Below are 14892 nucleotides of genomic sequence, written 5' to 3' on the forward strand. Positions count from 1 at the left end.
TGGAGCTGGCCACTTGCCTGTTATGTGACAGAGAGTGGGGTCAGAGGGTGTAGGGAGACCATGGTAGGGAAAAGGGAAGGGTCTAGTCTCACCTGCCCCATCCTAGTGGTGGGGGTCAAGGCCTCCACAGGTAGGCTCACATCCTCTGGGGTGGTGGCATTTTCTGACTCCAGCCTCATTGTACCTCTGGGGAGGCTGAGAGTTGGTACTTCCAGATTTAGCTGAAAGGCACAGACTTACTCACATTTTAATCTTTGAGTTTTACAATGGTAAATCTGAATCCCTTTAGGTTACAAATGCAGAAACAGACTAAGGCAAATTCAATCCTTTCTCCTCCAAGGTCACTCTGGTTAGATGGGTCTGGAGCCCCAGTTACTAGATGCTGTCATTGTTCTGCCCCCAAGTCCTTAAAGAATGGTAGAACATGACTTAAATCACCTGCTAAGTACAAGATTCTATGCTGGAGATGCAAAGGTTGCTGTCCTCAAGAGCTTTTCATCAAACAGGTAAACTTTAGGGCAACGCGCAGATGCTGGAAAAGGGTGGATTTGCCTCAGAGTCTGTGCCTGTTTTCTAAGATGCTCCCCTCCTTTTCATCCTCTGATGCAGGGAGGGAACCCTACCTGAAGAAACACCCTAAGGCCCAAGGGTAGATCTAGGGTGGAGCGATCACAGATGGGAAGGCCCAGAAAGAAAAGGAACAGGGTTGTCAATAGGCATACCCCAAACACCCCTCCCAGAAATGCCCTAAGGGCTCAGCCCAGAAATGGACCACTGCTGCCCTCTAATGGCAGAAGGGCAGCCTCTGGCACTACCTACTGGGGCCCCACCTTAAAGAAGAGGGGATGTGAAGGACCCTTCTGCCCTCCCCCCTTTTATTCCCCTTCCGTCTTATGTTTCATCTCTTGTGGTCTCTAAAGCGGAATCTTTTCTTTTTTTTTGAAATGGAGTCTTGCTCTGTTGCTTAGGCTGGAGTACAGCGGCGTGTCGGCTCACTGCAATCTTAACCTCCCAGGCTCAAGTGATTCTCCTGCCTCAGTCCCCTGAGTAGCTGGGATTACATGTGTATGCCACGACGCCTGGCTAATTTTTTTGTATTTTTAGTAGAGACGAGGTATCACCATATGGGCCAGGCTGGTCTCGAACTCCTGACCTCAAGTGATCCGCCCACCTCGGCCTCCCAAAGTGCTGGGATTACAGGTGTGGGCCACTGTGACTGGCCCCATCTGTTCTCAAGCACCTCTGGCTGCCCCATTTCCTGACCACTACCCTCCATCCCATCATCTCCCCAGTTTCCTTTGTTGCCTGGGTTCCAATTCTGGTACCCTGGTTCCTGACCCAGCCAGAGTTCTGGTTCCGGAAGGCCCCCCATAGGTGCCTTGGGCCTAGCTCTCACCCGGGCCCAGGGCAACACTGAAGTCATGGGCAAGAGCATCCCCCAATACCTGGGGCAACTGGACATCCGCAAAAGTGTAGTGAGCCTGGCTACAGGCGCCGGGGCGATCTACCTGCTCTACAAGGCCATCAAGGCCGGCATAAAATGCAAACCGCCCCTCTGTACCAACTCACCCATCTGCATCGCCCGTGAGTGTCCGGGCCCTGGGGAGAGGGCTCTGCCCCAGGAGGCACCTGCTCCCGAGGCCTCTGCTGTGGGAGGGCCCAAAGGTGACGCCTCCAAGTTCCTCTTTCCTTTGTCTTTCTCTTCTCCACCTTCCTCAAGCCCACCCTGCAGCGCCCTAGGCAAGGACCTGCTAGAGATGCTAGCTCAGGGTCCCTGGATCTCACTCAAGTGGATCCTCAGACTCATCTGGCAGGCCTCCAAATGCTACATTTCCTCTGGCTCGCAGGATTCCACTTCTCAGAAACTTGGTGTCAGCAGCTCCCTGCATTTTCTGCCCCAGGAACTTGAGGCTTTAAGGAAAGGGAAAATTGGAGGACTTACTATATGCCCAGAGCTTCCACTAGTCCACATGTTGTTTTGTGCGGAGTAGGAAAATGAGCCCCTTCTGCAAGACTCTTTATTGCCATCTGCTGGAGTATCATTGCCATATACTGGTTATGATAAAACACTACTTGTTACCGCCATATGCCAGTTGTTAGAGTAAATGGACAAATCTATGATGGTACGTTATGGACAATACCACATTAGATAGGGTGCCCTTGTGCAGTAAACATTCATTCAACTGTACATGGTGGTCCTGCATATGACGAGAAGGCTTCTCCAAAAAGGCAAGGCAAGGCAAGGCAAGGCAAGGCCGGGCGCGGTGGCTCACGCCTGTAGTCCCAGCACTTTGGGAGGCCGAGGTGGGCAAATCATGAGGTCAGGAGCTTGAGACCAGGAGCTCGAGACCATCCTGGCTAACATGGTGAAATCCCGTCTCTACTAAAAAATACAAAAAAATTAGCTGGGCATGGTGGCAGGCACTTGAAGTCCCAGCTACTCAGGAGGCTGAGGCAGGAGAATGGCATGAACCCAGGAGGCAGAGCTTGCAGTGAGCCGACATTGCGCCACTGTACTCCAGCCTGGGTGACGGAGTGAGACTCTGTCTCCAAAAAAAAAAAAAAGAAAAGGCAAGACAGCCTTGTCCCCAGGTCCCTGTCCCCCACTTCCCAACCCCATTCTTTCATCACTTCTGAGTCCACAGCCTGAACTGGGCTGGGGTGGCTGTCTAGGCCTGGCAGTCGAACGAGAGCGGCACGGGCGGGACTCAGGCGAGCTCCGGAGGCTCCTCAACTCTTTGGAGTGCAAACAGGATGAGTACGCCAAGAGCATGATCCTGCACAGTATCACTCGCTGTGTGTACTTGCTGGAGGCTGAGGTGAGGGAAGAGAAGCAGGAGGTCCCCCCTAGCCCCTGGGGGTTACAGCTGATCCCTGCCCCTGGAATGACCAGACTGTATCCTGGGACTTCTCTCTGGCTGATAGTGGGAGGGGTATGCTGAGGGATCTTGGTGACGTGGGGGTCAGTGGGCCCAGAACACCCGCTTCTCCTGCCTCTTCCATCTCTCCCCACATACTCCAGGCCTCTGCTTGTACTACGGATGACATCGTGTTGCTGGGCTACATGCTGGATGACAAGGACAACAGTGTCAAAACCCAAGCTCTGAATACACTTAAAGCTTTCTCTGGCATCAGAAAATTCAGGCTCAAAATCCAGGTGAGCCTAGGGATGAGTGGTGGGGCATGCAGGATGCCTATAGTCCTTAAGTCCTTTAATTACCATAGGATAAATGGGCATGTTCCAGAAGTTTGTTTGGGTGTGAATTTGTAACCTAGAAATAAGTGGGAAAACGGTGGTCAGATTCCCAGCAGGGTCATGAAGGCCTTTGAATTTCAGGATGAAACTGAATTGAGGCACTAGTAGTATCTCTCAACCCCAAACAGAAGGACCCCCGCTACCCCACAAGCTCCCTGCTACTGCCACTGCCACGTTTTTCTGACACCAACCAATTTCCAACACTGGCTGGGTGTTCAACAATTCAATTCAGTTCAGACACTATCCGTAGTTAGGGCAGACCTCACAGGTTAAGTGCTGAGTCCTCCAAGACTTCCCCCTACTTCAGGTACCAGTCATAGGTCTGACTTCTGACTGGCCCGCTATGAATTCGGGGGTTCCCACAACTCCCTTTTTAGATTTAGTAATTTGCTAAAATGGCTCCCAGAACTCAGGAAAATACTTTACTTACTGCTACTGTTTTTCAATAAAGGACACAACTCAGGAACAGCCAAATGGAGGAGACACATAGGGCAGGGTATCAGGGCACGGAGCTTCCAGGCCTATTACCAGACCAAACTGAAGGTCGGACTGCTATTGCTCGTGGCCCAATAACGAGATGCAGATGAACTGGGGAGGAAGAGAGTTTTTATTTCTGTAACCGGTTACAGGGAGAAGGCCTGGAAATTATCGCCGGACCAACTCAAAATTACAAAGTTTTTCAGAGCTTATATACCTTCTAAGCTATATGTCTATGTGTAAGTGTGCATTCACCTAAAGACATAAGTGATTAACTTATTTTAATCTATAACTAAGGTCTGAGTCCTGAAGACCTTCCTCTGAAGCCTCAGTAAATTTACTTAATCAAAATGGGTCCAGGTGCTGAGGTGATTACCCTTATTTTGTTTCCTGCTAAATCAAGGAGTTTTGAGGAATTCCTTCAGACCCCCAATAAACTTGTTTGTGGAGACCTGGGGAGCTTCCTCAGAACCCCAGTAAAACTTGTTTAATCCTGAATGGGTCCCATTAAGAATTCCTTCATTATTTTGTCATGCTTTAAGACCCAGGAAAGACCTAAGCAAAACTCTTGGTGGGCTTTTGTTACATCCCAGCCTTTGTGTAAGGGCACTGCCTTTAACATTTAACTTAACCATGCAGTCAGCACTGAAACAGTTGTTATGGAGGACTGCCACAGGCCCACTTCAGGAGTGCCCTGCTGTTCCCAGTACCTCCACGTGTTCAAAAACCAGGAAGCTCTTTGAACTCCATTGATTAGAGGTTTTTATTATGTAGTCTTGATGAATTAAATCATGTCCAGCTGCTCACCCCTCCCCAGAATTTGGGAATGAAGCTGAAAATCCCAACCTTCTAATCATGCCTTGGTCTTTCTGGTAACCAGAAGCTATCCAAGGGCCCTGCCTGGAGTCACTTCATTAGCATAAGCTCTGTTGTGACCAAAAAGGGTTGGTTTGCAGTAACAAAGGACACTGCTGTCACTCAGGAAATTCCAAAGGTTTCAGGAGCTCTGTTCCTGGAACTAGGGACAAAGATCAGATGTATTTTTTATACTCCATCCCCTGTGGCTGTGTTAATCGGAGGTTGGTGTCAGGGCCACGGATACCTTCTCCATTTCTCCATAGAGAAAATGTAAAATACCACATGTCACTCCCCACTTTCCCTGCTATTATACCCCCAGACTTATAGTATCCACACCCATCCTCCCTGCTTTCCTGCTGCTGCCATGAAAAAATGGCTTTCTCCTGGTCTGTGGCCAGTGATAGTCTCAATCCTGCCTCCCACCCCTTCCTTAAGGGCCTCTCTGATTGCTTATGCTCCCCGTCAGCACGCAGTAGGCTCCAACCCCTCCCATCTTACAAAGCAAAACCAAAAAAAGCCTCTTCCTTGACCTCCACATCTCTTCCTGGCAAATAGTCTATCTCTCCCAAATTAAAAACAAATAAAATATGTAAAACTTGCAAATAATGTGTATATGTGTAAGGTAGAAGGAATAACAACAAAATAGAACATGCCCAGGCCAAGCAATAGAGCACAGCCCCCTCCCACATCTCAGCTGCCTCCCCCACCAGAGGCAGTCATTGCCCTGCATTTTGTTTAGCAGTTTCGAATTTTTTTTGTAGTTTTACCATATATGTATGTATCCTTGCACATTCTAGCAGGGCACAGCAGATAATAAAGAGGTAAAATGTAGTCTGGTATGTTTTTAAGCTTCATGTACATGGAAGTAGATGGTTTCTATTCTGTGGTTGGGCAGCTCTGCTTCCTTCTTCTTCTTCTTCTCTTATTTTTTTTTTTTTTTTTTTTTTTTTGAGGCCGGTCTCATTCTGTCGCCCAGCTGGAGTGCAGTGGCGCGATGTTGGCTCACTGCAGCCTTGACTTCCCGGGCTCAAGCAATCCTCTACCTCAGCCCCACTAGTAGCTACGATTACAGGTGTGCACCACCATGCCTGGCTAATTTTTGTGTTTTTTGTAGAGACGGGGTCTCACTATGTTTCTCAGGCTGGCCCTGAACTCCTGGGCTCAAGCGATCCTCCCGCCTGGGTCTCTTTCACCACGCTGTGGTGGTCTCTTTCGTGATACCCTGCCACTTGCCCGTTGGTAGACATTTGCATTGTTTCCAGGTGCTCGTCACACTCACATTGTGCTGTGAACATTCTTGTGTTCATTTCCCTTGTGTGCCTGAGAGAGGATTATAGGGTGTGTCCGCAGGGGTGGAATGGTTTTGGTCAAAGGGTATGCCCAACTTTTCCAGGAGGGTGGTATCCATTTTCACCCCACCAGCCCTGCACGAGTATTCTCTTGTGTCATAACCTCACTAACATTTGATAATTTCACTTTTTTTTTTAGACAGAGTCTGGCTCTGTTGCCCAGGCTGGAGTGCAGTGGCATGATCTTGGCTCACTACAACCTCTGCCTCCCAGGTTCAAGCAATTCTTGTGCCTCAGCTTCCAGAGTAGCTGGCATACACTACCACGCCTGGCTAAATTTTTTGTATTTTAGTAAAGACAGGTTTCACCATGTTGACTGGGCTGGTCTCAAACTCCTGGCCTCAAGTGATCTGCCTGTCTCGGCCTCCCAAACTGCTGGGATTATAGACATGAGCCACTGTGTGTGATCCACATTTTACTTTTTGGTATCAAACTTTTTTGGGGAAAAAATTCTCTTTACATGTATCCTCAAAATATGCACAACTATGATATATCAATAAAAGCAAACACACAAAAGAATAAAAACAGATTGAGAAACAAACAGAAAAATATACCTAGAGAGATCTCTGCTTGCTGCCTCATCCCTCAGCCTTCTCAAGTGCAGTGGTGCGATCTTGGCTTACTGCAGCCTCCACCTCCAGGACTCAAGTGATCCTCCCACCTCAACCTCCCTAGTAGCTGGGATTACAGGCATGCATCAATACATCTGGCTAATTTTTGTACTTTTTGTAGAGGTGGGGTTTTGCCATGTTGTTCAGACTGGTCTCAAACTCCTGAGCTCAAGTGATCCACCCGCCTCAGCCTCGCAAAGTGCTGGGATTGCAGGTGTGAGCCACCATGCCTGGTCAGGTTGTGATTCTCAAGCATATTATAATCACCTGGAGAGCTTGTTAAAAGCAAAGATTTTGGCTGGGCATGGTGGTTCAAGCCTGTAATCCCCACACTTTGGGAGGCTGAGGTGGGCAGATCACCTGAGGTCAGGAGTTCGAGACCAGCCTGGCCAACGTGGTGAAACGCTATCTCTACTAAAAATACAAAAATTAGCCAGGTGTGGTGGCGGGCGCCTGTAATCCCAGCTACCCGGGAGACTGAGGCAGGAGAATCACTTGAACCTGGGAGGCGGAGGCTTGCAGTGAGCCAAGATAGCGCCATTGCACTCTAGCCTGGGCCACAGAACGAGACTCCATCTTAAAAAACAAAAAACAAACAAACAAAAAAAACACAAAGATTTTGGGACTGATGCCCAGAGAGTTCAGTTCAACAGGAGAACTTTTTCACAAATCCCCCGGGAAATTCTGATGCAGGCAGCCTGAGCCCCATTCTTCCTTTTCCCCAGTGTCTTTTTCCTGAGGGCCTGACCCCTGGTTTCTTTTCAGGTGAAAGTAGTTACTCCTTGGTCTAAATTTCCATCTAGCTGTGCCCTTCTGGATCTCTGCAGCCTGTGGGCTCCCCTGCCTTCCCCATGGCCAGCTGTTACTAGGCATATCCACTTAGATGCCCTCCAAGTTCTCTAACCCAACATATCCAAAATGGAGCTCACCCCATTCCCTAAATCAGCCCACTCTCTCTAGGGGGCTCTTGGACCATCACGCCCTTTGGGTCTGCCTCAAGGCTCTCAGCATAAAGTGCATGATTGGCGACGGGCTGCACCTCCTTGCCCTAACCCCAGCAATGTACAATGCATGCTTTATGCTCTCACATGCTCCCCTGCTGCTGTTCCCTCATTCTAAAACCCTGTCCCAGACTTGCTGACTCCCTCCTGTCCTGCAGGTCTCCACGGTTTTTGAGGGGTAGGGGAAGGGAAGAGCAGGATGCTGATGGGAGTGCTCACTTCCACTCCAGGACTCTTGCTTACTTCTTACATGGCTCATAAAGGTGTAGCTCATGAGGTTACCTGTCTTTGGTAATACCTCTAGGTCCAAGCATCTTACTTTTTTTTTTTTTTGAGACGGAGTCTTGCTCTGTCACCCAGGCTGGAGTGCAGTGGCCGGATCTCAGCTCACTGCAAGCTCCGCCTCCCGGGTTCACGCCATTCTCCCGCCTCAGCCTCCGGAGTAGCTGGGACTACAGGCGCCCGCCACCTCGCCCGGCTAGTTTTTTTTTTGTATTTTTTGTAGAGACGGGGTTTCACCGTGTTAGCCAGGATGGTCTCGATCTCCTGACCTCGTGATCCACCCGTCTCGGCCTCCCAAAGTGCTGGGATTACAGGCTTGAGCCACCGCGCCCGGCCCTTACTTTTTTTTAAGACGGAGTTTCGCTCTTGTAGCCCAGGCTGGAGTGCAATGGTGCGATCTCGGCTCACCACAACCTCTGCCTCCTGGATTCAAGCGATTCTCCTGCCTCAGCCTCCCAAGTAGCTGGGATTACAGGCATGTGCCACCACACCTGGCTAATTTTTTGTATTTGTAGTAGAGATAGAGTTTCTCCACGTTGGTCAGGCTGATCCCGAACTCCCAAGCTCAGGTGATCTGCCCGCCTCAGCCTCAAAAAGTGCTGGGATTAAAGGCGTGAGCCACCGCGTCCTGCACGCATCTTGCATCCTAGAACCCAAGATCCCTTTATTCACTCAATAAATGTAACATTGAACACTTTGTGCCAACACGCTCTCTAAGTACAGGAGAGAAAGCAGAAAACAGTACAGGGAAGATCCCTGTGCTTGTGGAATTTATATTCTAACATGGCAAGGCAAGCAATACACAAATAAGTAAAATATATAGTGTGTTTCATGTGGTAAGTGACATGGAGTAAAATAAAAGTTGGGGGGTGGATAAAGGAGGCTGGGTAGGGGTGATGTAGTTTTCAAGAAGAAAATCTTGAATCCAGGAGGCCTGTAATCCCAGCTACTCAGGAGGCTGAGGAAGGAGAATCACTTGAACCCAGGAGGTAGAGGTTGCAGTGAACCGAGATCACGACACTGCACTCCAGCCTGTGTGATGGGAGTGAGACTCCATCTCAAAAAAAACAAAAAAAAAAAAAGGAAAAGAAAATCTTTTGGGATATTGGGCTTGGTGAAGAGTTCATGACACCAAAAGCATGATCCATAAAAGGAAAATCAATACATTGGACTTTATTAAAATTAAAAACATTTGCTCCATGAAAGATACTGTTAAGAGGATGAAAAAAGCTGCAGACTGGGAGAGTATATTTGTTTTTTTGTTGTTTGTTTGTTTGTTTAAGATGGAGTCTTTCTCTGTCACCCAGGCTGGAGTGCAGTGGCGTGATTTCGGCTCACTGCAACCTCCGCCTCCCGGGTTCCTGCCATTCTCCTGCCTCAGCCTCTTGAGTAGCTGGGACTACAGCCATGCACCACCATGCCTGGCTAATTTTTGTATTTTTAGTAGAGACGGGGTTTCACCATGTTGGCCAGGATGGTCTCGGTCTCTTGACCTCATGATCCGCCCGCCTGGACCTCCCAAAGTGCTGGGATTAGAGGTGTGAGCCACCGTGACTGACTGGGGGAGTATATTTGAAAATCGCATATCTGATAAAGGACTCAGGTAAATTATATCAAGTGCTTTCAAAACTGAATATTAGGCTGGGCATAGTGTATCATGAGGTCAGGGGTTTGAGACCAGCCTGGCCAGCATGGTGAAACCCCGTCTCTACTAAAAATACAAAAACTAGCCAGGCGTGATGGTGGGCACCTGTAATCCCAGCTACTCAGGGGACTGAGACAGAAGAATCACTTGAACCTCGGAGGTGGAGGTTGCAATGAACTGAGATCATGCCACTGCACTCGAGCCTTGGTGACAGAGTGAGACTACATCTGAAAACAAAAACAACCCTGAATGTTAAAACAAGCAGTCCAATTAGGAAATGGGCAAAAGACATGAACAGATATTTCACTGAAGAGAATATATGGATGGCAAATAAGCACATGAAACCATGTGTAATATCACCAGCCATTAGGGAAATGCAATGAAGACCACACTGAGATATTACTGTGCACCTATTAGAAGATCTAAACTCAAAATTAGTGACAATACCAAATGCTGGCAAAGATACAGAAAAACTGGATCTGTCCTATATTGCTGGTGGGAATATAAAATGGTACAGCAGCCACTCTGGAAAATAGTTTGGCAGTTTCTTTCAGAACTAAACATACATTTACCAACCAGCAGTTGAACTCTTGGGCATTTATCCTACAGAAATGAAAACTTACATCTGCACAAAAACCAGTATACGATTGTTGATAGCAGTTTTATGTGGAATAGACCCAAACTGGAAACAACCAAAAATGTCTGTCAATAGGTGAATAGTTAAACAAACTGGTATAGCCATTACCATGGAATGCTACTTAGTAATAAAAATAAAAACGTAATATTGATATGCACAACAACTTGGATGGCTCTCAAGGCCATTATGGTGAGTGAAAAAAGCCGATCTCAAATGATCACATAAAGTGTGATTTCATTTATATAACATCCTCAAACTTAAAAGGTCATATATAGAGATAGAAAACACAAGTGGTTGCCTGGGCTTTGGGCTGGGGGAGCAGGTGGGAGTGACTCTAAAGGGGTCTCTTGAGATAGATCTTTGTGGCAATGGGACAGTTCTGGTGGGATAATCTGTTGGCTGCAGTTGTGGTTACACAAATATGTGCATGTGCTGAAATGACATAGAACTATGCACACATATTGCACCAACACCAATTTCTTAGTTTTGCAATTGTACTATAATGCAAGATATGACCATAGAGGGGAACTGGGGGAAGAGCACATGGGACCTCGCTGTACTATTTTTGCAACTTCCTGTACATTTATAATCATTTCAAAATAAAGGCCGGGCACAGTGGCTCATGCCTGTAATCCCAGCATTTTGGGAGACCGAGGTGGGCGTATTACCTGAGGTCAGGAGTCCAAGACTAGCCTGGCCAACATGGTGAAACCCCGTCTCTACTAAAAATACAAAAGTTAGTTGAGCACGGTGGTGTACACCTGTAATCCCAGCAACTCAGGAGGCTGAAGCAGGAGAATCGCTTGTACCCGGGAGGCAGAGGTTGCAGTGACCTGAGATGGCACCACTGCACTCCAGCCTGGGCAACAGAGTGAGACTGTCTCAAAATAAATAAATAATAAAAAACAAAATTCAAAATTTAAAAAACGAAAATATGTGTTACACATGACAATGCTATAGAGAAAAATAAAATAACAGTGGGGGGTGGTAAGGAAGGCTGGGATGGGGGTGGTTAGAGAAGGCCTTACTGAGAAGGTAACATTTTAATGAAATCTTAAAGAAGGTGTGAGAGTGAGTTGTGAGTCTCTGGGGATAGAGTGTGCTAAGCAGAGAGCACAGCCTACGCAAACACCCTAAGACAGGTGTGTACCTGGCATGTTCACAGAATGTGTAAGAGGCCATTGTGATGGGAACTTTGGTCATGAGGGAGAGAAGAGATGATGGAGTCCAGGAAATAGTAGGGAGAGCAGGGCAGATCACATCGGACCGTATGCCACTGTAAGGACTTCAGCTTTTACACTGAATGAAATGGGAGCTCTTGAGCAGAGGAGTGACATGTCTAACATGTCAGCTGCTCTGAAAGTAGATGCAGAATGGAAGCAGGGAGACAGGAGGCTATTGCAGAAATCCCAGTGAGATGCCAGTGGCTTGAAAGAGGGCGGTAGAAGTTGGGGTGAGGATGAATTTTGATAGATTTTGAAGGTAGTGCCTACCAGATTTTCTGAAGGATTGGAAAAGGAGTGTGAGAGAAAGAAAGGAGTTGATGCCAACCGTTTTTGGCCTGAGCCACTGGAAGGAAAGTGTAACTCATAGCTGAGACAGGGAAAGCTATAGAAGGAGCAGGTCTGGGGATGGGGGAGCCTGTTAACTCTGAGAGCTCTGTTAGACATTCAGGGAGAAAAGTGGAATTGGCAGCTGCATATATGAGTCTGGAGTTCAGGGGAGGGGCAACATAGCTGGAGCTAGAGACATAAAGGGGAGAATCACCAGCATGTGGACTGTATTTAACACTGTGAGTCTGGATGATACTGGTACGGGAGTGAGGAAGGTAGAAAAGAGGAGGTTGGGCAGAAGCGCTAGGAAAGAAGTCTGGAAAAAAAAAGAAAAAAAAAGCCAAATAAAGAATTTTAAGGTGTGGGAGTGGGTCATTGGGTCAAATGATGTTGAGAGTTAGGGAGAGTTGTCTATTGGGTTTGGCCCAGGGGACATCCATGGGGAGAGTGAAGAGTAAAGTCAGATACTGGGATAGTGGTGATCACCTGTAAAAGTAAGCCCTTTTGTTCTCCCCCACTCCAGGAACACTCCATCAAAGTACTCGAACTGATCTCCACCATCTGGGACACAGAACTGCACATTGCGGGCCTCAGACTCCTCAACAACCTTCCGCTGCCCGACTATGTGCATCCACAGCTGCGACGGGTGATGCCTGCCTTGATGGAGATCCTGCAGTCCGACTACATCCTGGCACAGGTGCCTGAGGACCATGGCCAAGGCCCTGCCTTGCTGACCAGCCCTAGCACAGCACTTAGAGGGAGGAGCAGAGGTTCATGTCTTCCTTGCTCAGGCTCAGACTCACCTGCCTTCTCATGCTTTACTCTTTCCTTTATTCAGGTGCAAGCCGTACGACTGCTGAGCTACCTGGCACAGAAGAATGACCTTCTCTATGACATTCTCAACTGCCAGGTGAGAAAGAAATTGAAGAGGGGCTGATGAATGCCAACTCAGATATAGGGGGAGGGAAGAATCATAGCATCTCCAGACAGATTTACCCCTGATGAGTTGTTTTAGTTATCTTCCTGCCTCTGCACTAAATGCATTGAAAATCATCCTTCTTCTGTTCCCTGCAGTAGGAGACACCATTTTGTTGGGAGGGGGATTCCCCCCCCTTTTTTTTTGAGACCGAGTCTCACTCTGTCGCCCAGGCTGGAGTGCAGTGGCACGATCTCAGCTCACTGCAAGCTCTGCCTCCCTGGTTCGTGCCATTCTCCTGCCTCAGCCTCCCAAGTAGCTGGGACTACAGGCGCCCGCCACCACGCCCGGCTAATTTTTTGTATTTTTAGTAGAGACGGGGTTTCACCGTGTTAGCCAAGATGGTCTTGATCTCCTGACCTCATGATCCACCCACCTCGGCCTCCCAAAGTGCTGGGATTACAGGCGTGGACCACCGCGCCTGGCCGGGATTCCCCTTTGAGGAGTTTCCTGAACTCTGAGAGTTAGGGACACAGGAGACAAAACAAAAGTTAATGTAGGTATTTTAATATTGGGGGGAAATTACTATGGTAAAGAGCCTTATTAGGGATAGAAAAAGTTACTCTGTGATAATCAGTGGTTCAGTTCACCAGAACAGTAGGGCAACTGTAAACTTGTATGCACCTAATAACATAGTCTCAAAATATATATGACAAAAATTGAAAGGATAAATTGACAAATATACCTCTACAGTGGGAGATTTGGAATATTTTTACCACTCTGGCAGCAACTGATAGATTAAAAAACCAAAACTAGTGAGGATATACTCTTAGTGAATAACACAAATAAACTTGAGCCATTAGACATACCCAGAACAGTCTACAAGGATTAAATGCACAGTCCTCTCAAGCGCACACACAATATTTAAGAAGTTACACACTAAGCCTTAAAGTTTGTCTCGACAAATTTTCCAGAATGAATATTATCATATCACTCATTTTTTAATCACAAGGCAATTAAGTTAGAGGATAGTAATAAAAGAAAAACTAAAAAATTACTACATACTTGAGTCTGAAATTTAGGCATGTTTGGGAGTTTAGGCAATAGGAGTATACAAGAACAAGAATTTTATAACTTGCCTAGGAGTTTATTCCCATTTTTTCTCTATTCCCATCACAGGTTCACTCCAACTTCCTAAACCTGTTCCAGCCCACACAGCCAGGGAGTCTCCTGTATGAGGTACTGGTGTTTGCTGAGCGGCTGAGTGAGGGCCGGAACGCACCCCACTACCGCACGGTGAAATGGCATTACAACGAACAGTCCCTGTATGAATCCCTCTTTGGGGAAGAGTCGCGACTGGCAGACCGACTGCTTGCCCTGGTCATCCACCCTGAGGAGGATGTTCAGATCCAGGCATGCAAGGTCATTGTCAGCCTGCAGTATCCCCAGGACTTGAGATCCCGGCCCTCCTCCTGCCAGCCCAGTCGTTCATACTTTAAAAACACGGAATAAAATTAAGGAGAGCCAATAAATGAGTATGGGATAGAAACTTGAAGTTTCCTGAAGCTTGATTGTCTGTCGGTGGCCTTCCAGGGCTGGATGGAGATTTCATTCAGTATAACTTCTGCTCCAGAGTGTGGCACAGCATAGGCTTATCTCCCAAAGCACATCCCCACTTCTATGTTTGGGGGACTGGCTCCCCTCTCCTCCCTCCCTCCCTCTCTCTCTCTTTCTTCTTTCTTTTTCTTTTGATGGAGTCTTGCTCTGTTGCCCAGGCTGGAGTGCAATGGCACAATCTTGGCTCACTGCAACCTCCGCCTCCTGGGTTCACGCCATTCTCCTGCCTCAGCCTCCCGAGTAGCTGGGACTACAGGCGCCCACCACCACGCCCAGTTAATTTTTGTATTTTTAGTAGAGATGGGGTTTCAGCATGTTGGCCAGGCTAGCTCTTGCTGCTTTTCTTTTTTTTTTTTTTTTTTTTTTTTTTTTTGAGACAGAGTCTGGCTCTGTCGCCCAGGCTGGAGTGCAGTGGCCGGATCTCAGCTCACTGCAAGCTCCGCCTCCGGGGTTTACGCCATTCTCCTGCCTCAGCCTCCCGAGTAGCTGGGACTACAGGCGCCAGCCACCTCGCCCGGCTAGTTTTTTTTTTGTATTTTTAGTAGAGACGGGGTTTCACCGCATTAGCCAGGATGGTCTCGATCTCCTGACCTCGTGATCCGCCCGTCTCGGCCTCCCAAAGTGCTGGGATTACAGGCTTGAGCCACCGCGCCCGGCCGCTGCTTTTCAAATCAATGTGGAGCCATTGCT

At 47.9% G+C, this 14892-nt stretch overlaps 1 protein-coding gene across 2 annotated transcripts; it reads left to right on the forward strand.

Annotated features, from left to right (window-relative positions):
* Positions 1–1162: 1162 nt before the first annotated feature.
* ARMC12 (armadillo repeat containing 12) lies at positions 1163–14140 on the forward strand. 2 transcript variants are annotated; one of them, XM_033216932.1, is made up of 6 exons: positions 1163–1665; positions 2674–2819; positions 3023–3157; positions 12193–12366; positions 12508–12579; positions 13765–14140. In XM_033216932.1, the coding sequence occupies exons 1-6, from the start codon at positions 1422–1424 to the stop codon at positions 14095–14097; spliced, it is 1104 nt and encodes a 367-aa protein (XP_033072823.1). In that variant the 5' UTR covers positions 1163–1421; the 3' UTR covers positions 14098–14140. The 2 variants fall into 2 exon arrangements, with proteins under 2 accessions (XP_033072823.1, XP_033072824.1); XM_033216933.1 differs by having other exon boundaries at positions 1172–1584.
* The last annotated feature ends 752 nt before the right edge of the window (positions 14141–14892 follow it).

This window comes from Trachypithecus francoisi, unplaced genomic scaffold (assembly GCF_009764315.1).
Source record: "Trachypithecus francoisi isolate TF-2019V2 unplaced genomic scaffold, Tfra_2.0 Lachesis_group10, whole genome shotgun sequence".
Lineage (NCBI taxonomy): Eukaryota > Metazoa > Chordata > Mammalia > Primates > Cercopithecidae > Trachypithecus > Trachypithecus francoisi.